Here is a 26,417-nt window from a genome sequence, read left to right as displayed (position 1 = left end):
CTATGAGAGGTTATTATGTCATAATATTCTATGTATATGAACAAAAAAAAACCAAAGTTTACCATCCCTCTTCACGTATTTTTTTCAAAATAAAACTGATTTATTATACATTCTGAGTTATGAAAAGATACATAATTGTGTTAAGTGTTATTGAAAGAATTTACATCAAGAATCATCTGTTGCGATGACGTGGTTAGGATGTGAAGAGATGTTTGTAAAATCCAGTTGATACCACGACGAGATTCCGATTAAATAGGTTTTTTTACGAAAGTATGATGTATAATAATGTCATGTATCGAAAAGAGGACTCAAGAATGACTAAGGAAAATTTTAAATAAAATAGGGAATTTAAATTAATTTTCGATGGATAAAGGACTAAGATATAAATTAAAATAGGTTTTGGGGATTTATTTATTTAAAAGTTCCCATTAATTAACTGGACGTACGACTTTTGTTTTAAGTTGCTTCTTCGACGAGACATAACTTTGTCGCATCACAAATCAGGGACGCCGCTTCAGGAGAGTTCACCTCAATTCAATCGATGGGCCGCCGGATCTTGGGTCGGATCGCCGCCGCAGCCTTCGGGTTTCTTCTGTTGCTTTCGTCGGTTCACTCCTTTTATCTCCCGGGGGTTGCCCCTCGCGATTTTCTACAAGTACTGAATTTTGTGTAACATTCTGGATTCTGTCTTTGATTAGCATCCTGAGTTTTTTTCCCCTTATAAGTGGATCTACGAGTAATATACTCAGGTTTATGGGTATTTAGTTTCAGTTTCATTGGAAAATTTTGGTTTCCTGAATTTTCTTAGTGATCGGTGAAGATCTAGGGTTTTTGCAATATTTGTTGGATTTGGATTCAGGGATTATCCGTTTCTTTGAGTATGATTTGATTTCTGATGTTATTTGTGTTATCATTTAGTTTCATTGTTAATGTTAGACTTTCTGGTTATCGCAGCGAAAGTTTTATTCGAGGTGGATCGTGAGTTTCCGGCATTTACATTTTGATTAGGAATTTTAAGTTTTTCATTTGTATTCAGTGGGGTAGTTAGTCGCATTTTATCATCATTTCCATCGTTACAATGTTGTTTTCGAGGAAAATCATGGGAACCCGCTACTCTTCCTTGAAGTCCCTCTGCTTGAGATACCGATATGATTCTGTTTTCTAAAATCTTTTAGAAATTTTATTGTTGGAGATACCGATATGATTCTGTTTAATAGACTTTCGTAGGTCCCGCAGACTGGAGTTATATGTACCTTCAGTAATTAAATCAATTGACAGCTAACATTTTGTATGGTGGTTCTATGAAAATTGGCGACCCCTTGATGTCATTTGATATTCCTGTCTCCAGTTGTAAACTTGTAATTAGCAATTGATAAGGATGATTGATTTATTTTCCTCATTGGTAAGTACGAATGAGGCATACAAACACTTTCTTACCCTATAAATGTCTGCTCAAGAATTGTTTGGTGGCTTATCTTAGATATATTTTATAGATTTGAAATGAATGGGTTATATTACATTGTTGATATATTTCTTAATTTACATAATCATCGTAGCTTTATATATCTGTTGATTTAAGTAGCTGATTGTTGTTTTATCTTTTATTATGCTTCTGCTCTGCTGGCTTCTGGCTTTTTAAACTTTTCATTATTTATTTTTTAAAATAAAATCTATGATATGGCTGTCTCTTTATTGTTACAGGGGGATGACCTTGCTGTCAAAGTGAACAAGCTATCATCTACCAAGACACAACTTCCGTATGACTTCTATTTCTTAAAGTATTGCAAGCCGAAGAATATTAAGAATGTTGCTGAAAACTTGGGAGAGGTCCTTCGAGGTGACCGCATAGAGAACTCAGTGTACACAGTAAGCTTCCATGACTGTTTCATCGGACTTTCCTGCTGCTAGGACACTATAGTCCGAGTCATGTCTATGTTCTAATACAAAATTATCTGGCATTAGTTTCGTATGAGAGAGGAGCAGTCTTGTACAGTAGCTTGCAAAGTTACTCTTGAAGAGCAAGATGCAAAAAATTTCAAGGAGAAAATTGATGACGAATACAGAGCTAATATGTAAGTGCAAGATGAAGTTTACCTTCATTGTCCTTGTTTGCTCATGCTTTTTAGCTCTCCATAGATTGTGTTCTTGTTGGCACTTTGTTTGTATCAGCCTGCAAACCTTGGGGCTTTCTGCTATGTAATTTCTCATTTTCTAATCTAACATCTAAAACATGCAGGATTCTAGATAACCTTCCGGTAGCTGTAATTCGGCAAAGGCGAGATGGAATTACATCAACAACTTATGAGCACGGTTTCCGTGTTGGCTTCATAGGAAATTATGCTGGGGTAAGTTACAGTTTTTTCCCTTTCTTTAACGATGCATTTTGGTCACTGATTCGATGTCTTTAACTCCTTTCAGAGCAAAGAGGGAAAGTATTTCATTCATAACCACCTAAGCTTCAGAGTCATGTACCATAAAGATCCTGAAACTGAATCAGCTCGAATAGTTGGGTTTGAAGTTTCGCCAGCCAGGTTTGCTATTTATTTCTATTGATTGACTTTTAGATAATTTTCTTGTTTCGCATTCATGGAAGTGAATAAAGAGAGTTTCTTTCTCAAACAATTTTTAAAATTATACATATGAAAAAACAATGATGGAATTTTACCTTGTTGAGGAATTGGTTTTCTTCTACTCGCTTATACATTCACCTAATATGTTTCAACAGTATCAATCACGAGTTTAAAGACTGGGACGAGAACCACCCTAAGGTGACAACGTGCTCCTCAAACACCAAAAATTTGATCCAGGGAGGTACGTCACCGCAGGAAGTAGTTGCGGGCAAGGATGTTGTATTTTCTTACGATGTTACTTTCAAGGTACTTGTTTTCTAACCCTAGTTTTTCCTATTGTTTTATTGTCTCGTGCGAAATTGAAGGCACACAATATGTTGTAGGAAAGTAATATTAAGTGGGCATCACGCTGGGATACCTATCTCCTAATGAACGATGATCAAATTCACTGGTTCTCTATCATCAACTCCTTGATGATCGTTCTCTTCTTGTCTGGTATGGTTGCCATGATAATGATGAGAACTCTTTACAGAGATATTGCAAACTATAATCAATTGGAAACCCAAGATGAAGCTCAAGAAGAAACGGGGTGGAAACTTGTTCATGGAGATGTCTTTCGGGCACCTATAAATTCAGGATTGCTGTGTGTTTATGTTGGTACCGGTGTCCAAATCTTTGGAATGACATTAGTGACAATGATCTTTGCTTTGCTTGGTTTCCTCTCACCTTCAAACCGTGGAGGCCTAATGACTGCCATGGTTCTGTTATGGGTGTTCATGGGATTATTTGCTGGCTACTCATCCTCTCGTCTGTATAAAATGTTCAAAGGCACCGAGTGGAAGAGAAACACCTTAAAAACAGCTTTCATGTTTCCTGGTATCCTGTTTGCATTCTTTTTTGTGCTGAATGCTCTCATCTGGGGGGAAAAATCATCTGGAGCTGTACCCTTCGGAACCATGTTCGCTCTTGTGTGCTTATGGTTTGGAATATCAGTACCGTTAGTTTTCGTTGGTAGTTATCTTGGTTTCAAGAAACCTGTAATTGAAGATCCAGTAAAGACCAACAAAATCCCGAGACAAGTTCCTGAACAAGCCTGGTACATGACACCAATATTCTCTATACTCATCGGAGGCATTCTTCCATTTGGTGCCGTTTTTATTGAATTGTTCTTCATCTTGACTTCCATCTGGCTAAACCAGTTCTATTACATCTTTGGTTTCCTCTTCATCGTCTTTCTGATACTAATCGTCACGTCTGCCGAGATTACAGTTGTCCTCTGCTATTTCCAGTTGTGCAGCGAAGACTATCATTGGTGGTGGAGAGCTTACTTAACCGCTGGCTCCTCCGCCTTGTACCTTTTCTTATACTCGGCTTTCTACTTCTTCACCAAACTGGAAATCACCAAACTTGTTTCGGGTATTTTGTATTTCGGGTACATGTTAATCGCATCATATGCCTTTTTTGTGTTGACTGGAACAATTGGCTTCTATGCGTGCTTCTGGTTTGTCAGGAAGATCTATTCCTCTGTGAAAATCGACTGATGCAAGAATGAGTGATTTGGAATGAAATTCAACAGTTTGGATGTAGTTTGGCCCGCATCATTTCAATATTATAGAATGAAAGTAGAATCAGGTGCTTGGAATCTGCATGATATGAGATCTTTAAACTATGTAAAATTTTCAGCGACTATGGAACTTATCCATGCTTCTGTTACCAGCATAGCCCTTTTGCCTCATCTTAATTAATTATGGTTTTGTTCACTTTAGGCTCATGTAGTTGTGGCCAAGGGATTATGGTCTTTTTTCTTTATATATTTATTTATTTTACTGTTTCATCCATCTTTATTTCTTTATTTTTTCTTGCACTTCCTAATGTATAATCAGCTCTCCGGTGTTGATTCTACTTCAGCACACTATTCGACTTGGATTTGAAAATAATTCGAGTTTTAGGCCTGAGTTTTGAATTTTGACAATGTCTTGTTGCAAACTATGTTTGATTTTTGTGAAAAAACTGAATAGTTTAGACTAGTTGATTTATGGAAAATTTAAGCAATTACTGAAGCATTCGCAAAAAACGCTTATTTCGAGCTAGCCAAACACTCCAACGGAGAAGGAACAAAAGTTTGGAGATCGTCGTCCCCTCGTCCAAAACCAACAACCCAGCAAAACAAATCCTCAGAAGAGCCTCCTCGGAACCCAGAGAGGCCACAAGGCTGCCAGATTCCAATCCTGTCTTACATAGAGACCTTAAAATAAAACAAACATATTTAACCAAGAGTAAGTCTCTTGTGAGACGGTTTTCACGAATCTTTTATCTGTTAGACGGGTCAACTTTACAGATATTCACAATAAAATATAATACTCTTAGCATAAAAAGTAATACTTTTTCGTGGATGATTCAAATAAGAGATTCGTCTCACAAAATACGACTCGTGAGACCGTCTCACACAAATTTTTGTCTTTGACTAAAGTCAGTTGTGGAATAATTTGGCAACTTTTGATTTTTGCTTGTACTAAAAGGTGGATAGTTTAAAACCAAATCTGTCAGGCAATCCTAAACTCCGAAGCAAATCATTTGTTTAAACTAAATTAATTGAAAACATAACAGGAAGACCAATTAGTAATGTAAAGCTTTCTTCCTTGATAAATAGGGAACAATTACATATTAAAGGCGGAGCAATGATATTATTGCTCTTTTAAACAAGAAAACAACACCACATGCACATGAACTCATTTATCGTCCCAAAGTGCAGAGCATTCTAATATCCCTCTTCACCTCAAATTTCAAGTTAAAAAATGGCAGTTCCAAAAGGACCACATACTACAATATCTACTAGCGGTAATCGTATCTTTCGTATCAACTTTTCAATATCTATGCAAGCTTCGGCTAAAATGGTGTGTTGCATATATGTACAACTTCACCCTTAGGAAAGCTCGAAGAAAATAGCTGTAACGAATAGTAAACATCAGAAGATCTGTATCCAAGACAGGTAGAGATGAAAGAGGGATGTTTTGTTTCCATCAACTGCAGATGGCCTCAACGGAGAGTTTCTTCATAACATGTGCACATGGATCTCCCCCAAAGATTTCGGGTGTAACGGGTACTGTACAAGATTGTTGTCCAACACAATACTGCAAAAAGGACACGGACAAGCCAATGACAGAATAAGACACCAGAAGAAAGATCTTGCTGAATGTTATATAATGGAAATATAGCGAAAAGAGAATTAATAGAAAATAGAATTACGTGGCTAGGCCAGAAAGGTCTTAATATCCACGACACAACGTTCAGGAGGATCAAACTAATCTAAAATTAATTAAAGGAAAGAAGTGGCGACTAAGAGTTTGAAGTTACACACGTACCCTTTGAAAAACGTCGTATGAATGGAATGCATGACAACCTCCCTGTCGGTAATTTCCACAAGTGCCCTCCGGGGTACCAAAGCTAGCGAATTTGATTGACAAAATCTTTTGGCCAGGATCACAGGACAGGTGAGCTTTGGGCCTCAACGGCTTGTTTACTTTTCCTGATGATTGCATTTCCCAGTTGATTAAGGTTGGTTGCCATTCGTTTATGTCAGCACATACACTTGCTACTTCCCTTTTGTTTAAAGAAATTCCATTCGGATTTCCTCCCCATTCTTCAAAGACAACCAAAAGATTTCCTGATGGATAGAGCCAGGACCGAGGAACGTGATACCTTAAAAACAGGTTTTGTGGTTTAGTCCAATTTATTATATATAGGATGAGAAAATTTTAATATATATATATAAATATATTAACTTTACCATCTCTGAGAAGCTTCACCGCAATTTCTTAGGCATTTTTTCTCATTGAACCAGCCAGCATAATTGCAGGCACCACAGTCACCGGATGCTTTGTACTGATTCCAATATCGCCCAATGCTTTGGCCATTTATCCACACCTGACCTTTACTCATGGTGTCCATATCCAAAGCCAACGGTTCGTTTCCATCCGGAGCATTGAAAGTAGTCTGGCAAAAAACAATTAGCAGGTTCTCCAGATTTAGTAGATTCCAGCAAAAAATCGAGAAATTTGGGGTCATGAAGATGAGGAAAACACCACTCACCTTGTACCAAGTCAAGGGTTGTCGTTCAGCAACAAAGGAACCTTCAACCCATTCAACAGAAGAGCTTCCACTGATTGAATGAAGACTCAGAGATTCTCCTTGAAGACCAATCTGCCCAAAAAACAAAGCAGAAGTTTGAAAAAACAAAAAATCAAGAATCTTGGAAAATGAGACAATTCATGAAAATAAAACGACTAACCGTGTAAGACCATTTTTGCCATGTTAAGTCTCTTCTCCCCTCATTCAGACCACTGAGTGAAATTGGACCAAGAATACCAGTATTCCATGTTTCAAAATGTGGACCAACATTCTGAACTCAGCGCACAAAAAAAGGAAAAAAAAACAAGAGTTATGATGCACCAGCTGTATACAATCTACAAATCTCTAATTCGATCGTTGTTTGGTCAAAAAAATATTCTTCCACGTGATGTATTTAGGGGAGAAAGAGAACTGGAAGAACCTGAAGACCAACAGAAATGCTCAGGAGAGAAATTTTGTTGATCCCAGCTCTCAGATTCACACCTCGACTGAAAGTTAGCTTGGGGCTCTCTAGACTTCCATAGGCAGTTCCTGCAAGGAAATGCATAAGTAAAGTGACCAAATCAGAAGTAATGGTCCAACAGTTGATTGTTAAGGCTCCTAAGAAAAAATTTACATCATGAAGAAACATATTTCTTATGTTGAGACAGAACAGGGATACTCAATCACAATAATCCAAAACAGGAATTGAAATAAATTATCAATTTTAGCTCCTCGTCCTCCCAAAAAAGGGATTCCCTAGAAATTACTGGGTTATTTTGTTTTTTAATCTCGGTCAACTATTTAATTAAGAAACTCATGGTTGTTTTGGCCGATTGATCTTCCAAATAAACCAGCAGCCGTTGACGTTTTCCCAAATTTTTTCGCAAACCTCGATCTCCTCATGCCTCATATGATACACTTGAGGTAGGTCATTTTCCTAATGTATCATTTGAGGAGGTTATTTTCTTAATTAAATAGTTGACCGATGTTATTTTACAAATTTTCCTGAAATTACTTCTCTGATTAAATAAATTGAAACAGAGTGCTTTTAGTTGTCCATTGGTCGAACATGATAGTAAAGTTTTTAGATGTGCTTATCAAAAGAATGACCCACCTGATAATTGTCCATTAATGAATACATGCAAGGCATGGCCTGCAGATAAGACGGTTAGAACAGGCCAATTCCCACCTCTTAGAAATCCTTCACGGGGATCAATCTTCACACTGAAAAATAGAAAGTGTCATTAAATTTTGTGGTAGTGTTTTTTAAACAATATGAATATATTGTAATCTTGATAATATCATTATCTGATTCCAGAATATATTCCTTGATTTCTAACAATTACATGTGCACTTACTCTGTTGAATACCACAAATAATCGGTGTTGTCTCTGGTGGTATTGAGCTGTTCACGCAATCCAACCGTTGTGAACGAATTATCATCATAAGATGATGTCTCTTCGTTGTAGGATTGCCAAGAAAATCCTCTGCCAACTGGGGCCATCTTCATTTGTGCACTCTGAGCACCAATCTTCACAAGAAATTATAATGGATGTCAACTTAATTCTCCACAATTTATTTTTCTTGAAAATGAACTCGAGAAACTTTGTATACATAACAATAAAATATAAAATATTCACTGAAACAATCTTTTGCTCACCCTTGCGGTGTTATAAACCGTATTCTTGCAATCAGGAAGGATACTGATAGACCAAGGAGGCAAGTTGTAGTGCGCATTCCCAAAAGAGACCTTCGCAAATGAATGCTGGTTGTAGTTTGCGAGAAAAGCAGCACAAGCTCCAGATGTTGATTTGAAAACATGGGCCTGTAAGGTAAAAAATATAGGAACGGCACGGTGTTCATTTTCATTACAAACAGAGTACCCATGGAATAGAATCAAAACTAATCCCAACCTCCTGAAAGTTTCCGAGTGGAATGGTAGAGGGAACTCCAGATAATAGAGCTGGCTCACAGAGTTTTATAGCTCTATGAAGATCCTTCAAATGACCCCATTTAGGCTGATTCAATAGCCCTATGTCAAAAAAAAAAGTTCATTACTTCAGCTGGAGCTTCCTGTCACTTTAGAAGATGATGACATGAATGGTACAAACAGACATAAAACTATGTGCAGGAAGGATAAAGAGAGGTACAATAACCACCAAGAATGGTGGAACCATAAAAGTCAATACAAAGATATGACAACAAATTTTTCATCAAAATATCCGTTATATTTGAAAGCAATATGACAAAGGATTTGAGATATAACAGCAGTTGGCACAAAATGGATGTCTTATGAAATGAAGAATGGACCCATAGGGCACATCCAGGACTTTGAAAGAGGCGGCAAAACTATAAATTTATACATAAAATTTGAATTTGTTTTTCATTTGAGGGGAACGATCTAGAGTTAGTTGAAGCGGTACATGTGTATGCTTAATCTTTCACCACCTTTTGCCTCAAAGTCTACTACAAGACCATCATGTCATCTATAAACACAAGGTCATGTCTCCACAATCCCTTTGTCTCACTTGTAACAATTACAGACCACAATGACAGTGATAGGGTGACGACTGCTATTAGTCGCATAAATTTGATAAACAGCCCCTCTTATCTACTTTGAAAATAAAAAAGAAGTCATCTTCTCCAGGCGCTAGACAAGTTGATATGTTTATCAATCAAAATAGCTCAACAAAATTGCAGTTCAATAGTTCCAAGTTCAAATTATGCATGGCATATCGTGCTACATGTATCATGAGCAAATGACAAGAACAAAAACAAAACTTAGGAGCCATACCATATTCATCAAGCGGGGCATCATAATCATAGCTAGTTGCAATGAATGGGCCACCAGCAGTCCTCCCGAAGTTTGTTCCTCCATGATACTGACAAAACAGGAGAAACAAAATAAATCAAGCCAAATCTATCACCAAATGTACACAGTCAAGAATTTAGATGACAGTCCATTTTTACCATATAGTAGTTAATAAAAGATCCCCCTTTCTGAATAAATTTTGCAACAGAGAATGCCAAATCCTCAACTGGTCGGTATGGAACTGGGCCACCAAATTTAGTAAACCTGAAAAATGTTACCATACGTTATTTTCCAGTGACATGAACATAGAAAAGGCGTTGAAAGTAATGGAAGTTCACTAAATCACTTTGTTTCAATATTTACCAGCCAGTCCAGGCTTCAGTCCACATCTTGGGTTTGTAAGCCTTATTGGGAGAGAAGTAATCACAATAGAAACCATTGCAGGTATTAATCTGCTTGATGAAAGCGCGCACCAGCGGTGAATATCAAGAAAATATTCATATTATGATACATCTCAATAAGTTATAGAGTTTTATGCAAAACAGAGGCTCATGGAAATATAAGGTCATTGTCATGTGGGAGTTGTGAACATTCTTTAAAGTACACGAGAATTGGAAAGTTGAGTATTGGAGCGTCGAACATTCTAATCAACAAGGGTATATATGTAAACATGAATGCATACGTATACATATACATACACAACGTAAAACAATGGTCGGTAGCCAAGCCATAGCAGTGATGACTAGGAAACACAGTATATGAATCGCCAATAATCTGATTGAAAAAAATGGGATTACGTACAACTGGATCGGGGGCATCATCTTGTTTGCACATGACCCATGGAACACCAGTGCCAAGATCCACAGCCATTTTGGCAGCCCAATCGGAGTATGCCCTGCCAGCAGCACCAAGCTCATATTCCATTGGTCCATACTCATTCTCAATCTGTCACACACAAAAGAAATCTTACAGGTTGCCTCATATTTGCTTTTACATATATCATATTTCCTGTCAGGCAAGTTTTGCCCCAAAAATCCATCAAATTGAGCCCTGAACCCATCTAGGCGTCGTCGAATGAAGCTCTGGGCCTGTCATAGCTCACACTGATTCAAAGCATCGCAAACAAGAGAAAAACCGAGAGCATTTCGTATACCTGAGATAGAATGATCGGGCCACCTTGAGTTTCATACAACCTTTCAGCTTTCATCATATTCACAATCTTGGTTGTGAATTTTTGCATGGCATCCTTGTGTAAAATATTCCGACACCAAAAGCACAATAGAAAACCAATCAGTCTCAAATAAGACAATAAACTATTCCGATTACTCATATAACAAAATATCAGTTGCCTTACCTTAAAAGGCCCATTATTTGTCCTGAAACTAATGCCTGGAACATACTTTAGCCAAACTGGAAAACCGCTGGAATAAATACACAAAAGGGGCTCAGAATATGAACATTATGTCAAAGAATATGGGAAATTCTATTTTCACTCTCTAATATTATATATTACCCAAAATTCCACTCAGCGCAAGCATAGGGGCCAATTCTGAGATGAACATAAAGCCCGGCTTGATGCACCACTTTGATAAACTTTACCAAATCATACCTTTCTTCAAAATAATACTGGAAAAAAGAAAAAGACATACTTAAACAACTGAAGCAGGATATACACATAAAAGAGAAAAAGCCTAGTAAAAGTTATCACAAACTGGCCATAAATAACTGACCTTTCCAGGTTCAGGTTCATGCCCATTCCAGAAAACATAAGTCTGAATCACATCCAAACCACCATCTTTTGCTTTCTGAATAAGACTCGGCCACATCTGTAACATCCCAAAGATAAAAAAAATTCTTCAAAAAAGACATTATATTTTATAAATATATAAAACTACCACAGCTTTACCCTAAATAAAAATCAAGGAAACTGCATTTGGGATGTGTAAATCCATCCAATGAAATATTTAATCAACTACATTTAGCACAGATATATACCTCAGGTGTGCTTCTAGGATAGTGAATAGATCCAGAAATAAGAATCTTTTTCTGCCCATTGACAGAAATTGCCCTGTGGTCGTAAGAAACAGAACCCATTCCACAAGAAATCCAAGAACTCAGAAACACCAATCCCACAAGCAAAAATACATTGCTAGCAATCTTCCCACCCATAATTCCAAAGCGCAAAAAAAAAAACCCTTCAAGATTTCAGCTTTTGACCCCTACTTTCTTTACTATATTCTTTGGCTCTTCTTTCCCTCCTACACTTTATTCTATACCTCTTTTAGCCACACACGGTCAAGAAATTAAAGACCAACAACTGTCTGGCCCGTTATCAACTATTTCTCTTGTTTTTTCCCTCTTACCCCCCTCAGAAATGATGACCGAACAAGGTCACTAAACACACAGTAAAAGTGTGTTATCAGCTTTGTATTGCGTAATGAAACGAGACTTTTGGGAGCTGTGAGTTATGGGTGCTTTGCAGCTGCTTTTATAAAACAGAAGGTATGGGTGGTTATGCGTGTGAAAATGGGACCCGTTTAGGCTTTCGGACCCACAAATGGGCCCCTCCTTTTACCCTTTAATTTTTTTACATATATATTATATTATATGATATTATATTTAGGAAAGCATAATAATTTATATTTCTACTTATTCTATTATATTAAACGAGAGATCGACATACTAATTTAATTACTAAATTTACATATATAACATTTATTGTATTATTTTATTTTCCTAAAATAACATTTATTTTAAATCTTTCAATCCTATTAAGGAGATAATATAATTAATTATTTCTTAAAATTATATTTTAACTAAAAAATCCGAAACGTTAAATGTGAAACAAAAAATTAAATTATATCATTGGATCATATTCAACCATATCAGATTAACATGTTTTTGGATCCGTTCTCGGGTAATTCAATTCAGTTCGATATTATACGGATTCAGTTCGATCAGAAACCAATTTCCGGTTCCAAATTGAACCGGTCGGTCAAATGAGGATCCCTATGTAATAGGTATAATTTATGTTTGAAATAAATATGATTACTCATTGGTAACCGCAAACGTATCAATTAAACTATATTTATGTTTATTCCAAAGGTAATTACTAATTACATTTTTTTATTTATTCTTTATGTTTAGCTTCAAAAAAAATTATGATTTATGTTTCGTCTTTTGTTGTGCATTGTTCATGTTATGGAAAGACACAATGGAATATAATTTAATCACAAAAGTTCTGTGAGACGGTTTTATGAGTCAATTTTGTAAGACGTGCCTCTTATTTGGGTCATTCAAGAGAAATTATTAGTTGTTATGTCAAAAATATTACTTATTATTGTGAATATAAGAAAAATATATCTGTCTCATAAGATATATACTATAATTTAATTTAGTAATTTACATAATATTTTTTATTATATATAAATTTAACAAACTTGAATTTCAAATTTTTATTATATTAATGTAACAAAAAAAAAGAATAACTTGATTATTTAAACTTATAATGAAAAATATAAAGTTAACTGTGGGAATAATTTTCTTTTGACAATAATATCTTATCTTATTTTATATTAAAGAAGGTTAAAATTTTAAAATAAATATGATATACAATATCTTTTTTTTTGGCAAATTATATATATATATATATATATATATATATTTGGAAATAATATATAAATATATATTTGGAAATAATATATAACTTTTTTGGAAATTCCATGCTAATAGATTGTGTATTTTTCCGGCCCTCAACGTTGTCGGTATCCTCATAGGAAAAACGGTCCCTCACAACCAAACGCGGTCTAGAGCGTAACATCACGCGCCCAGGGAAGAGAGTGTCGGGTGAGTGCTCTCCTATGCGATTTTATTCGTATTACCGTATCTGTCTATTTATTATATGATATATGTAATAATTGATGAATTATGATAATTCATTCAACCATGATATATAGACGAATGATCGTAAATCATTTCTCAACACAAATATATCATGTCTTGGGTAAATGAGGATATTATCTATACAGATAGCATATATCAATTCCTCGTATAATAATGATTGCCTCTTTAATGAAATTTGTTTTAAGTTTTTAATAAAATTAAAATTTATCTTTTGCTTTGTTTGATTTTGTTTTGTAATGCTTTGTTTGATTTTGTTTTGTAAATGAATTATCAATTATTCATTAAAAAATAAAATCTTACGACATGATGCTTGTCCCCGATCAGCCAAGGCCATAGAAAGGATTTTCATTCAGAATTTGCAATAACCGAAATTATTTTAACTGACAATATGGTCTGATTTGTAAAAGAGTAAATATTTAGATACTAGTTATTGGTTTATTATAATGTTAAAGACAAAATTTTGTGTGAGACAGTCTCACGGGTCTTATTTGTGAGACGGATCTCTTATTTGGGTCATCCACAAAAAAATATTACTTTTTATGCTAAGAATATGAGTAGGATTGACCCGTCTCACAGATTAATATCACTTAGACGGTCTCAAATGAAACTCACCCAATGTTAAAATGGTTACATCAATATATATATATATATATATATATATATATATATGATTATCAGAAGTCTATTTCAATAATTTAATATCTTCTTAATTATGTCATGGTGATGTAGGAGAAAAAGAGCACTGGTTAGCTTAAGAGTCATGATCATGGCTTAATTATAATTAATTGAATTGTATGTGCGGGTAAAATAAACTTGATTCATTGACAAAATTAAAATTGTCCTAATACTAGGGGAGATTTAGAAAACACAAAAAAATTTGTGTGACGGTCTCACGTCTCAATTTTGCGAGACATATATCTTATTTGAGTCATCTATAGAAGAAATTTATTTTTTATGTCAAAAGTATTACTTATTATTACAAATATCAGCATAGTTGACCAATCTCGCAAGAGATCTATTATCGAAAAATATTATTTATTATTGTAAATATGTGTATGGTTAACATGTCTCACATATGTTTTATTGTAAATATAGACACAATTGATATGTCACGAGAAACTTGGTGGAAAGAAATTTAAGATTATATATAGAGAGAGCCCATATGAGTAGATTGTTATTGAAATTTGTTTAGATTTTTTGATGAGTATGAATAATTATGAATCTCTACAAACTATTTTTTAGTATGGTTTTTTTATTAATTTTTTAGAAATAATATAAAACTCAAAAAAATGTATATTATGTAGGATTGAGACGATTTCACTTTCTAAATTTATTTTCATAATTAGCTTGTTTAATTTTGGACATGGCTCAACTTCTAATTTAAAAATTTTGCTCTAGCTGTGATATGAACCAATTTTGGGGGTATTTCGGGGCAAAAAGGCCAAATTAATACCCCTAAATCAAGGACTTCTCTCTCTTGTCGAAATTATTATAGTTGTTAAACTAGATGCTTCTAATTAATCTCTTGAATAATGACATTTTCAATTTCCACATTAAATTTTGTGAGACTGTATCACGGATTGATTTTATGAGATAAATTTTCAAGCCGACACCTCATAAAAAAATATTTTTTTATGCCTAAAATATTAGTTTTCATAATAAATATGAGTCAGATCGACTTGTTTCATCTATATAAATATATGAGACGATCTCACAACAAACCTATTCTTTCATTTGTGGATTTTTTTTTAAAAAAAGACCGAATTAAAAGGAATATTAGTACTATGTGACAAAACAAACATCATTTTCTCGAACTAATCGTAATTAATTATGAGACCCGTCTTACGTATTCGTTCAAATTCTTATGTACGTTGGCTTCTAGGCTGCGGCATACAATGTGAAAATAATAAACATTTCTTTATTATTTTTAATATTATATATATTTATTAATTAGTGAATCGTGTTTATTTAACGCTTAATTTTTAATCAAAAACACAACGTAACAAGTATAAAAGTTACAGTTTTAAATTAATTTTTTATTCAAGTTAATGTGATTTTTTAATTCCACGACGGCATAAATGCAAGATGACCTAACTATATTATTATTATTATTATTAGAGTAGATCTCGTGTAAGACGGTCTTATGAATCTTTATTTGTGAGATGGTTCGATCCAACCGATATTCACAATAAAAAAATAACATTCTTAGAATAAAAAGTAATATTTTTTCATGGATGACTCAAATAAGAGACATGTCTCACAAAATAAGACTCGTGTGACCGTCTCACACAAGTTTTTACATTATTATTATTATTATTTAATAAAAATTGGTCACTCTCGATACATGCATGGCTTGGAGGTGAATTCTTTATTGGATTTTGGAAATTGAAATTTTATTATAAAGAAATTGAAGATAACGTAATGAATAGTAGAATTTGGCTTGAGTAGTCCAATCGTGCAATCTGCTTTGATTATGGATAAGTACTAAATAATAAGTTGATTACAAAATAAGCTCGAAGTATACATGAAACGTTTATGCAAAAATTTGTGTGAGACAGATCTCTTATTTAGATTATCCATGAAAAAATATTACTTTTTATTGTGAATATCGGTATGGTTGATCCGTTTCACAGATAAAGATTCGTGAGATCGTCTCACTAAAGACATACTCAACGTTTATATTCAATGTTAGTAACTAATTGTTTATTTGACTCTGATGTCTTAAAATATGGGATCGAGTTTGGACCAAAATGTAACAAATTTCATCTTTGATTCGAAAAAATGTTGATATTTGAAAATAATTATTTAAAGAAATTATATAATATAATTTAAGGATGGGCTCTTAGGTTAGGCTAAGATTGCAAACTAAGTAAAGGATAACGAAAATATTAATTTTATTATTATTAGTTATTTTTATATTTTGTTTTCACGCAATAAGGTTGATGATCATTGAAATGGAAGTCAACAAACGACTATATAAGAAAAAATATTGCACAGATTACGTAACAGTAGACTGATATAATACAACAATTAATAACTTTGAAAAGTTACTTGGAATTCATAAAAATATTTCATATACATGATCATCACAAATTTTCATTTTTTTATTTCTAAAACACGAATTCAAAAAATTTGTTAAATTCTTACTAAAATTTCATCCCGTGAACAAGTGAGTAATGCAAAGATAACTTGAAGATGAATGTTTTGAAGGATGATGTGCGATTTGAATGTTTGATGAAGATTGATAAAGAAGTAGCAGAGAGATTTTCATTTCTAATGCATTTCGTATTTATAAGTATTGATCTTCAAAGTCGATAAAATATTTGGTACTCATAGATATACTAGGTAGCAGATATTTATGCAGATATCGACACATGTTTTTGTTGTTTTGTCAAAAATAGTATATGCTCATTCAAATTCTTTGGACACTAGCTGAAAAGTGTAACAACAGATCTTCTCTCTTTTATTCTTGCTGATAACTTTATTATTAACTGAGAGATATACAATTTGTCTTCGGATAATGTTGGCATACTAGTATTCGAATTGATATGTTATGTTCGAACATATTGGTTCAAGTTGTGTCGATGACCAAACTCTATCTATCATATCGAAAAATTTATACAACTCAATATGGCTGTCCAGTTTAGCCGGTAACAACGAAGGTTGATCATCGTACTTGTAGTATTGTTTAGTTCAATTTATTAATCTGCATTAAGATAAGCTTGTGTTAAATCAGTTTAGTCTGTGATCACCAAAATTTAGATATATATTTTCCTTAATAATTTCTCATTTTTTGATGATTTAAAAACTCAAATGTCTATAATAAATAAGAGATAAGAACTTTTATTAATTTGCAACAATAAACATGAAAATTATGTGAGAATTCTATCTCATGATTTATCCTTTCTCGAACGAGTGAAGAGTTGTGTGGCTTGGTTTGTATGTGCTACTTGAGTTGAGATGACGAAGAGGAAAGTTTAGATTTTTTTTATTCTTTCGGATTTCTCCCAATTTTTGACATCACCATTTCCACCTTGTAAGAAACAATCATCTCGAATATCTGAGACTTAATGGTGTCAATATGTCCTGCCAACATAGCTTCTTGCTTCTCAATTCGACAGATAAGATCAGTAGTATGTTTAAGTTCAGATATCTAACTTGAGTGCATATTAATAATTTTGAACAATTCAGTAATATGTTCAGAAAGATTTGTTTTGAAAAGATGTCATCTGATCTACACTAAGTCCAGTGATATCATTATACATATTCACCAGTATTTGAGGACTGACGATGAATGAGAATATACTAGTGACGAATTTGATGCATTTTGTCAACATGAGGGTATAAAAAGATAGTCCATGACAACTTACACACCTCAACAGATGGAATGGTGCAGCGGAAGAACATCACCTTTTTGGAAAGAACAAGACCTATTTTGAGGACAATGTGTGTAGCCAAGTTATTTTGAGCAGAAGCAGTCAAGACTGCTAGTTATATAATCAATCTTTTGCCTTTAGTGGAGATATATCTAAAAACTCCGATGATAATGTAGAATGAGGAGCCGACTGATTATTCTCATTTGCATACATTTGGAAGTCATGTGTACGTTATGTACAATGAGTAAGAAAGATCGAAGTTGGATTCGAAATCCAGAAAAGGTATCTTCTTAGATTATGTCGATGGAATGAAGTGGTTTCGCTTGTGGAATCCTATTATTAAGAAGATTGTCATCAACATGGATGTTATCTTAGAGGAAGATAAAGTAAATGGAGATAAATACACATTCAATTCAAAAACTAATATATTTCAGGTGTAAAATAACACATAAGAAGGTCAAATTTCTTGTGAAGTAATATCAAAACACGAAGAATAACAACACGTTGAGTCAGAGATTTCCGAGGTAAGGCAATCAACTCGAGAGAGAAAACCACCAATTTGGCTTTAGATTATTTAATTGAAAACAATATTACATATTGTTTTTTAACAGTTAGATTATTTCATTGAACACAATATTGTATATTGTCTTTAACAGATGATCTTGCACCATTGAGTTTCCACAGGCCTATTCAAAGCTCGGATGTATCCATGTGGATGACAACAATGCATGAAGAATTGGAGGCACTAAACATGAATAAAACTTGGGATCTTGTTACACTACCACGAGGGAGAAAAACCATTGGTAACAGATGGATCTATAAGATCAAAACATGGTGAAAATAACAAAGTGGAGCGCTATCGTTCTAGAATGATGGTAAAATTGTATGCTCAGAAATAAGTCACCGACTTTAGTGAGAGATTTTCTCATTTGGTTTGGCTTACGATGGGTGTTAGACCTACATTTAGAACAATTAGATATGAAAACGACATTTCTTCATGGATTTCTTGAAGAAACCACAGGGTTTTGCGGAAAAAGACAAAGAGAATTTGGTTTGCTGGTTGAACAAATCTATGTAAGGTCTCAAACAAGCATCGATGTGTTGGTACAAGAGATTTGATTCATAAATCATGAGCATTATACAACAGACTTAGTGCATACCATTTTACATATTTCAAGAGATATGATGATGATTATATCATTTTTCTATTATATGTGGACAACATGTTGGTAGCATACCTCAACAAAAACCGGGTCTAATAATTGAAGGCATGGTTAGCTAGAGAATTTGATATGAATGACTTGAGACCAACAAACAAGATTACAATGATGCAAGTTCACCGAGACAGAAGTAATATAAAGATTTGATTTTGCTAGAATAATTTTTTGAATAAAGTCTTATAACACTTCAACATACAAGATGTAAGGCTCGAGAATTATTAGTCTTCATTGACGAAATACTCGGAAGATATGGGAATGCATGACATAAAAGGTAGAATTTTACAATGTAAGGCCGAAGCCAGACCGCACCCGCGCTCAGAAGTGGACCGCACCCGCGGCAGATGGGCAGTAGGCTGAGAAGTTTTGAGCGAAGCAAGACCGCACCCACGGTAAGAACAAGACCGCACCCGCGGTCGACGATTTCTGGAAAATGAAAATGCTGCCGAAGCATGAGCGCACCCGCGTTAAGGGACTCACCGCACCCGCGGTGCTGCATGCGAAAATGCCACCTTTGTTTTTTGTCTTGACACTTGGCATGGTATATATATATACTTTGAAATGACACTTCATTCTTCAAATCTCCATCAGCAGAACCGAGAGCTTCCATGGAATAGCTTCAAGTTCTTCATCCTTTAGAAATTATATTGTGCAAGATTTAGAGATCCGATTTTAATTTCGAGCCCGGATTTGTGATCCTTGCAACAAGAGCTAGCTAAGGATGTAAGTATTGTTCATTTCCAGCCTGTTTCGAAATTCATATGTTGGAGAAGTTATGATTTTGTTAGAGATATGTGTTCTTGGTATATTGAGTAACGTAGAAATGCAATTGGATTGAATTTCGGATACCGTATAGATGTTCTCGAATTTTCAGCATGTGATGGACCGAAAATATACAGATTTCAGAATATATGTTGATGTTAATGATAGTATGAGTTGCTTGTGATTGAGTATGATATTATAGAGTTATCGGTATCGAAGACTTTCGCCGTTACGCCGTCGAATTGTATTGGAACCGATTTCAGCTTTGTATATTGAGTTGCTTGAGATGTATATTGATGAAGTGCACATTGATTATGCCATTTCAGATTTGTATTGGCTATTGTGAACTCAAGACTCCGGCTACGACACAAATTGTTCAACGAGAAAGGTATAAATACATGTGAATTGGGAGATGCAACTTGGATCAGATTTGATTCGGATTTCTCACAAATCACATACTAATTTGTTATTACAGTTGATTATGTAATATCTTGTTTATTGATTTACATTCAAGTCCTGAGATAGGAGATATTGGCAGATCGGCCAAAACTAGACGTTTCGGTGTATCGACGCATAGTAGTAGACTTTCTCTATGTGTAGCCCTCGATACAGAGTTGACCGAAGTCTAGGAATAAGACGTACCGTCACCTCGAGTGGTTGGGTAGGTGATAGACCGTCTTATTCACACCGGGATCCCTAGATTAGAAAAGAATCGAGTCAAGAACTAGACGTTGATTACAGATTTGTATTCCTTTACATGTTGTAGATTGTATTTCATGTGCATTGATATATGCTATGCCTTAGTGTATGATTTAGTACATTGCATGCATACATGTTTTATATTGGGATTTATTCTCACCGGAGTTCTCCGGCTGTTGTCTTGTCTGTATGTGTACTTGGCAACAGGTGGGGCAGGTACAGGGCCACGTCGTTGAAGAGAGAGTTTATAGTGTGGCGATGTCGGGTGTAGAAGAAGACTACTTGTTATTGTACTAGACTTGTACGGAACTTTTAGACAATCGTGTATGTTTTTATCAGACAGATGTGTATGTACCTTATAGTTGTTTAAATAACAGTGACATGCTTTATGTTTACATTTGATTTAGTATTAAAAAGCAAAAATTTTGACCCACATTTTCGAGCAAAGATCCAATAAATCCCAAAATAATTGAGTTAGAACCCGGGTCCCCACACAATATATCAAGCCAATCTCGACCCATCTTCCTATTAAATTCAAGTAATCCTCCGAGATGTGTCTTTGAAGTGAAACAGAGAGGATTGAGATGTCTCAAGCATCATATGCATCAGCAGTGGGAAGTTTGATGTTCGAATTTATTTGTCAAAGACTGGACATTGCACAAGCAGTGGGGTGCAGTTAGTCGGTACATAGAGAATCCTAGACGAGAGCATTGTAGTATGGTTAAAAAGACTTTAAAGCTATCTCAAATACTACATTATGTTTTCGAGGATCAAATTTTACTCTCAGGGGCTGTGTAGATTCAAATTATGCAGATGATCTCGGTAAGAGAAAATTTACCACTAGTTATGTATTTATACTTGTAGGGGGAGCAGTAAGTTGAGTTTCAAAACTGCAAACAATTTTAATATTATATACAACAGATGCAGAATATATGACAGATATTCAAGCTTGCAAAAATGTAATATGGATTAAAGATTATTGGAGGAGATTATACTCAAACAAAGGAATGTTCCTTTGTTTTGCGACATTCATAGTGCATTGTACATTGTAAAGAATCCAGCAGAAACGAAAACGGCTGAGAATAATAAGATAGAAAAGATGTGTGAAGATGTGTTTGATTCTCAATCAAACTTCTAAGTGGAAGAAATGTCGGCAAATTAGGTACTTTAATGGTGTTACGCGAATGATACAAATTCTACAGTGAACATGTTGCATAAGTCTGGACTAAAGATTTCACAGTAACGAGGGAGCTCTATAAATAGAACACATTCTATGTAGTTTGTATCATCCCAAAATCTCATTCTCAGCATTGTTCTCTCATCTCAAAGCATTTATATAATTTGAGTGTTTTGTTATACAATATTAATGAGGTATTTATTCTCCTACAATAAGAGAGTGTATGTTCTATTTGGAAACATAGTAAATTGTTGTATACTATAAAATATTATAATGAAATTCTTTTCATCTTGCTCATGTTTTTACCCTGATAATTTTTAGAGGTTTTCTACATAAATCTCGATATCTAATTTTATTCTTTATTTTTATATTTATATTTATATTTTGATGTTACACACGGGACCAAGAGTATGTTCAGAGTTGATCACCTAATTTATCTGTGTAACCTACCATTTATATGTGTGCGTAATCATATCAAATTTTGTAAACTAACTCTATTTTTTTTATAAATATTTTCTATGTAAATTAGATTCTGATCTGTAACGCTTTCTTAATGAGGCTTAAATAATATTATTTTTCGGTACTTATTTGATGTAAGAAAATATATTATTAACTTGTATATTACGCATGCATGATAAAAGTATGGTATAAAAAAAGTTTACAAATATTTCTACAAAAATTATCCATTACTTTAAGTAATTAAATTGATTCCTAGGGTTTTATCTTATAGAAAATACTAGTAAAAAATATGGTTGGGACATGAAAAATATTTTAAATGAATTTGTACTTAGTTTTCCCAAATAATTATCATACGTACAACTAAAATAATAATAATAATAATAATGAAATAATTATTATTGTTCAAACGTTCCTTTCGGAAAACATCAATAATATAAAGTCTGGAAATAATTATTTAATTTGGATGGCATCCACGTTAAGCAACAAATGTAAATAATCATCATAATTGTTTACGTGCATTTTCTATTTGGTACGAAGTGTAAAATATTGATTGGAATATATATGATTGTGGAGTAATTCTTAAGTCATTATTTGCTCTAATTAGTTCAAGTTTTTCTATATTTTTTTTAAAATCTCTTACAAATTATATATATATATATATATATATATATATATATATATATATATATATATATATAAGATCTTTTAAAATATATTTTACCAACATTTTTAGACAACTTATGAGAGATTAGATAATTAATAAACCATTTTAAGTTGCTTATAACTGTAGTCAAACTGTTCAGTAACACTAGATAATTTGTTTATGTTGGGTTGATATATACTTAGGCTCCGTTTGGTACGTGTGATGGGATAAGTAAATGATTAATAATTAGAGTGATTAAAAAATTAGAGATATGTATTAATAGTATGGTGGGATAAATAACATGATGTTTGATATAATTTTAAAATGATGGATTAATTTTGTAAATTTTATTGTAATGCCAAAATGCCCTAAATGCTAATTAGATATATATTCTTAAAATAATTGGATAGATAATTAAATATTTATAATTATAATTTAAATTTATTAAAGTAAATTTAAATATATTTATTAGAAATAAATTTATAAATATGCGTTTATTTTAATAATTAAAATAACAATAATATTTTGAATGTTACTGTTAAATAAAGTTTAGTAATAATTACAATATTTTTATTTTTTAAAAATATTTATAAATATTTTTAAAATAATTTGATAGATAATTAAATATTTATAATTATAATTTATATTTATTAAAATTAATTTAAATATATTTATTAGAAATATATTTGTGAATATGCATTTAATTAATAACTAATATAATAATATTTTGAATATTAATTTTATTGTTATATTTAATAGAAATATATTTGTAGATTGCGTATTTTTAATAAACGACAAAATAATATTTGATATGGTATAAAATGATGAGTGTTGACATGAAATAAGAAATAAGAAGATAAAAATATAATTTGATGAGTGTTGATAACACATCCCACTTGTTTTATTAGATTAATAATCAAATTATTATCCATAAAATTGGGTATTAAACCGGATCAAAATGATTATTAAAGTATCTTAAAATTTTAACCAAACATTAGATACATGTTTGATTATTTATCTAACATTGTTTAATCTACCCAACCAAACACACTCTTAGAGTTAGGGATGACAACGAAAAGAGTACGGTACAGATTTGGCCAAACCCGAGACCCACCCCATCAAGAAAAATTAAGAACCGAACCCTCCCCTGCCCCCGTCTCAAAACCCGACATGTCCACCTCGGGTCAGACGCGGATCTCGACCCATGGACCCGCAATACATTTAATTTAAAACAACTTAAATAAATTATTAATAATATATATACATACATATATTAAATAAAAAAACATATACATATATAGACATTGTACATATACACACACACACACACACATATATATAAATAGTATGTACATATAATATACATATATATTCGTGGCGGGTTCACCCAAACTCGAGACACACCCCAACCTGTCATTGGACCAATTGACTCGTACCCGTGCCACCTCGAAACCCCTTTTACATGGTTTTAACCTTCTCCAAAGGGACGAGTAAAACCTAGACCTTTGTCAACCCTATCGGGAGTGATTATTTTTCTATTTGAATATCGTTAGATCATGTGAGTCCCTCACATTTTTTTGAAAGTTGACATACATATCGATGATCCAAAAGTTAACATTTGATCAGATCATATGAAAAAAATACTCAAAGTATAGAATAGATTAATCCGTTTATGTCTAGCATATATAAATTCTCGAATTATATTACAGAATAAATTATTTAGAAAACTATATCCACTTGATTGCTCATCCCGACTTTTAATCATATTGTAATTTTTTCGAACCACGTTAAAATTTGTCGTGTTTGGATTTGGATTTGCACCCTAATTGTAATAACACGAATTGATCAACTTAAGATTAATCAAATAAATTTGTGGTTTGTGTATGAATCCCCACAAATGAACATTTTAGCCCCACATATCTATTGGATTCCATTATCACGGACAGTTGTTTAACAAACTAGAGACATTTAGTGAAAGCTTTCATGATTTTTATTTTAACTACAAGAAACTTTTTTTTACTCCAACAATTAATCATTTTTGATAAAATTTAATCAATTCAATTTTGGAGTTAGGTCTACTATATTAAGAAAACCAGTGTTTGGAATAATTTCCAACCAAACCAATCCAAACGGACTAATTTTCGAATTTAGTAGATATCTTGTGAGATGGCCGCATAGATCTTTATACGTGATACAGAACAATCACATATATATTTACAATGATAAGTAATACTTTTTCTTGAATGATCCATCCAAGATTCGTCTCACAAAATTGACTCATGAAACCATGTTACAAAAATTTTTGTGCTTCGATTCGTTTTAAAGTTTGATAAAATCAAATTTATAGATTTTAAATTAAAAGGAAAATATTCTTTTTTTTTTTTATTCGATTCATTCCCATTTTTAGTTACTTGTCTATTTTATGTGGGTCGGACGAAGAGCAATTTCTGAGATTTGCATTATCCAGTTTAAATTTATAGTCATAAGAAGATTAGAATTACGAGTCATCTTTGTTTTTTAAGTTTCAAGATGGGAATGATACGTCAGCTCGATCCAATAGAAATTTTTGTATTTTACATTTTTCTGGAAAGGTATTTTAAATTACAAATTTACCCCTTTAAGGATTTTAATTTAAACAATACCCTATTCTATAATAATATTTTCAATTTTAAAAAATTTCATGAAATATCTAGAAACTAAATGATCTAAATAATTTTTCATCAAGCCAAAAAAATGTTGGCAAAAACTTGTTTGAGACGGTCTCACGGATCGTATTTTGTGAGATAAATCTCTTATTTGGGTCATTTATGAAAAAATATTACTTTTTATGTTAAGAGTATTACTTTTTAGTGTGAATATAGGTAGGATTGACTCATCTCACAACTAAAGATTCGTGAGACCGTCTCACAAGACTCCTACTCAAAAAAGTTTATTTAAAACGCTAGATTACACACAAAATTTTTGTATTTTACTTTTTTTTTTGGAAAGGTATTTTAAATCATGAATTTACCCCTTTAAGGATTTTAAGTTATAAATCCCCATTCTATAATAATTTTTTCAATTTTAAAACATTCCATGAATTATCTAGAAACTTAATGATCTAAAATAATTTGTCATATAGCAAAAAAACGATTATTTAAAAACACAATATCACACACACACACACAGAGATATCATATATATATATATATATATATATATATATATATATATATATATATATAATTTCCAAAATTAATTAATTTATGAAGAATTAATTTTAAAAAACCAATGAAAACACGTGTTTCCAATGACCATCACCCCACGTAACCAAGAGTCTTAGGGACCATTAACACCTCTGGCATACCACAATCGACACTCTCATCAATGGGCAAAAACGACCTTATGGGTCTCCAAAATAGTTTGTCGAATTCAATACATATCCATTTTTAATAATTATTAATATTTAAAATTACGTGTATTATATAACAAAATCAAATATAAAATTTAGCTACACTATCAAAATTGGTTGTTTTTTTTAGAGATGTCAATTCGGGTGTGTTGGGTGGGTTGAGTGACATTACTATTCAAAAACTGCTCAACCCGAACCCGAAAACTCCCAACTCAAACCCGAACTCGAATCAACTCGATCAACCCGTATAACCAGATTTTGAATTTTTTTAAAGAAAAGTAAATAAAATTCAAAAAAA

At 32.9% G+C, this 26,417-nt stretch overlaps 3 protein-coding genes across 3 annotated transcripts in view; 2 read left to right on the top strand and 1 right to left on the bottom strand.

Moving 5' to 3' along the window:
* The window catches only part of LOC140841162 (protein FLX-like 3), a 104,600-nt gene that overhangs the window by 38,154 nt on the left and 40,029 nt on the right, over window positions 1–26,417 (top strand). The gene's annotated exons all lie outside the window — the stretch shown is intronic.
* On the top strand, window positions 436–4,408 carry LOC140841158 (transmembrane 9 superfamily member 7). Its single transcript, XM_073208380.1, has 7 exons — window positions 436–655; window positions 1,702–1,866; window positions 1,963–2,072; window positions 2,237–2,345; window positions 2,419–2,531; window positions 2,726–2,876; window positions 2,954–4,408. The coding sequence occupies exons 1-7, from the start codon at window positions 542–544 to the stop codon at window positions 4,109–4,111; spliced, it is 1,920 nt and encodes a 639-aa protein (XP_073064481.1). The 5' UTR covers window positions 436–541; the 3' UTR covers window positions 4,112–4,408.
* Window positions 5,191–11,963, bottom strand: LOC140841157 (beta-galactosidase). The gene is made up of 19 exons (XM_073208379.1): window positions 11,488–11,963; window positions 11,223–11,318; window positions 11,006–11,118; window positions 10,847–10,913; window positions 10,646–10,738; window positions 10,294–10,437; window positions 9,856–9,944; window positions 9,651–9,756; window positions 9,475–9,562; window positions 8,594–8,712; window positions 8,341–8,505; window positions 8,039–8,211; window positions 7,795–7,904; window positions 7,120–7,229; window positions 6,859–6,969; window positions 6,660–6,770; window positions 6,358–6,563; window positions 5,933–6,269; window positions 5,191–5,701 (listed from the first exon to the last, which is right to left on the bottom strand). The coding sequence occupies exons 1-19, from the start codon at window positions 11,659–11,661 to the stop codon at window positions 5,591–5,593; spliced, it is 2,523 nt and encodes an 840-aa protein (XP_073064480.1). The 5' UTR covers window positions 11,662–11,963; the 3' UTR covers window positions 5,191–5,590.

Source organism: Primulina eburnea, chromosome 9 (assembly GCF_022965805.1).
Source record: "Primulina eburnea isolate SZY01 chromosome 9, ASM2296580v1, whole genome shotgun sequence".
NCBI lineage: Eukaryota > Viridiplantae > Streptophyta > Magnoliopsida > Lamiales > Gesneriaceae > Primulina > Primulina eburnea.
This window is presented reverse-complemented; position numbering and strand designations above follow the sequence as displayed.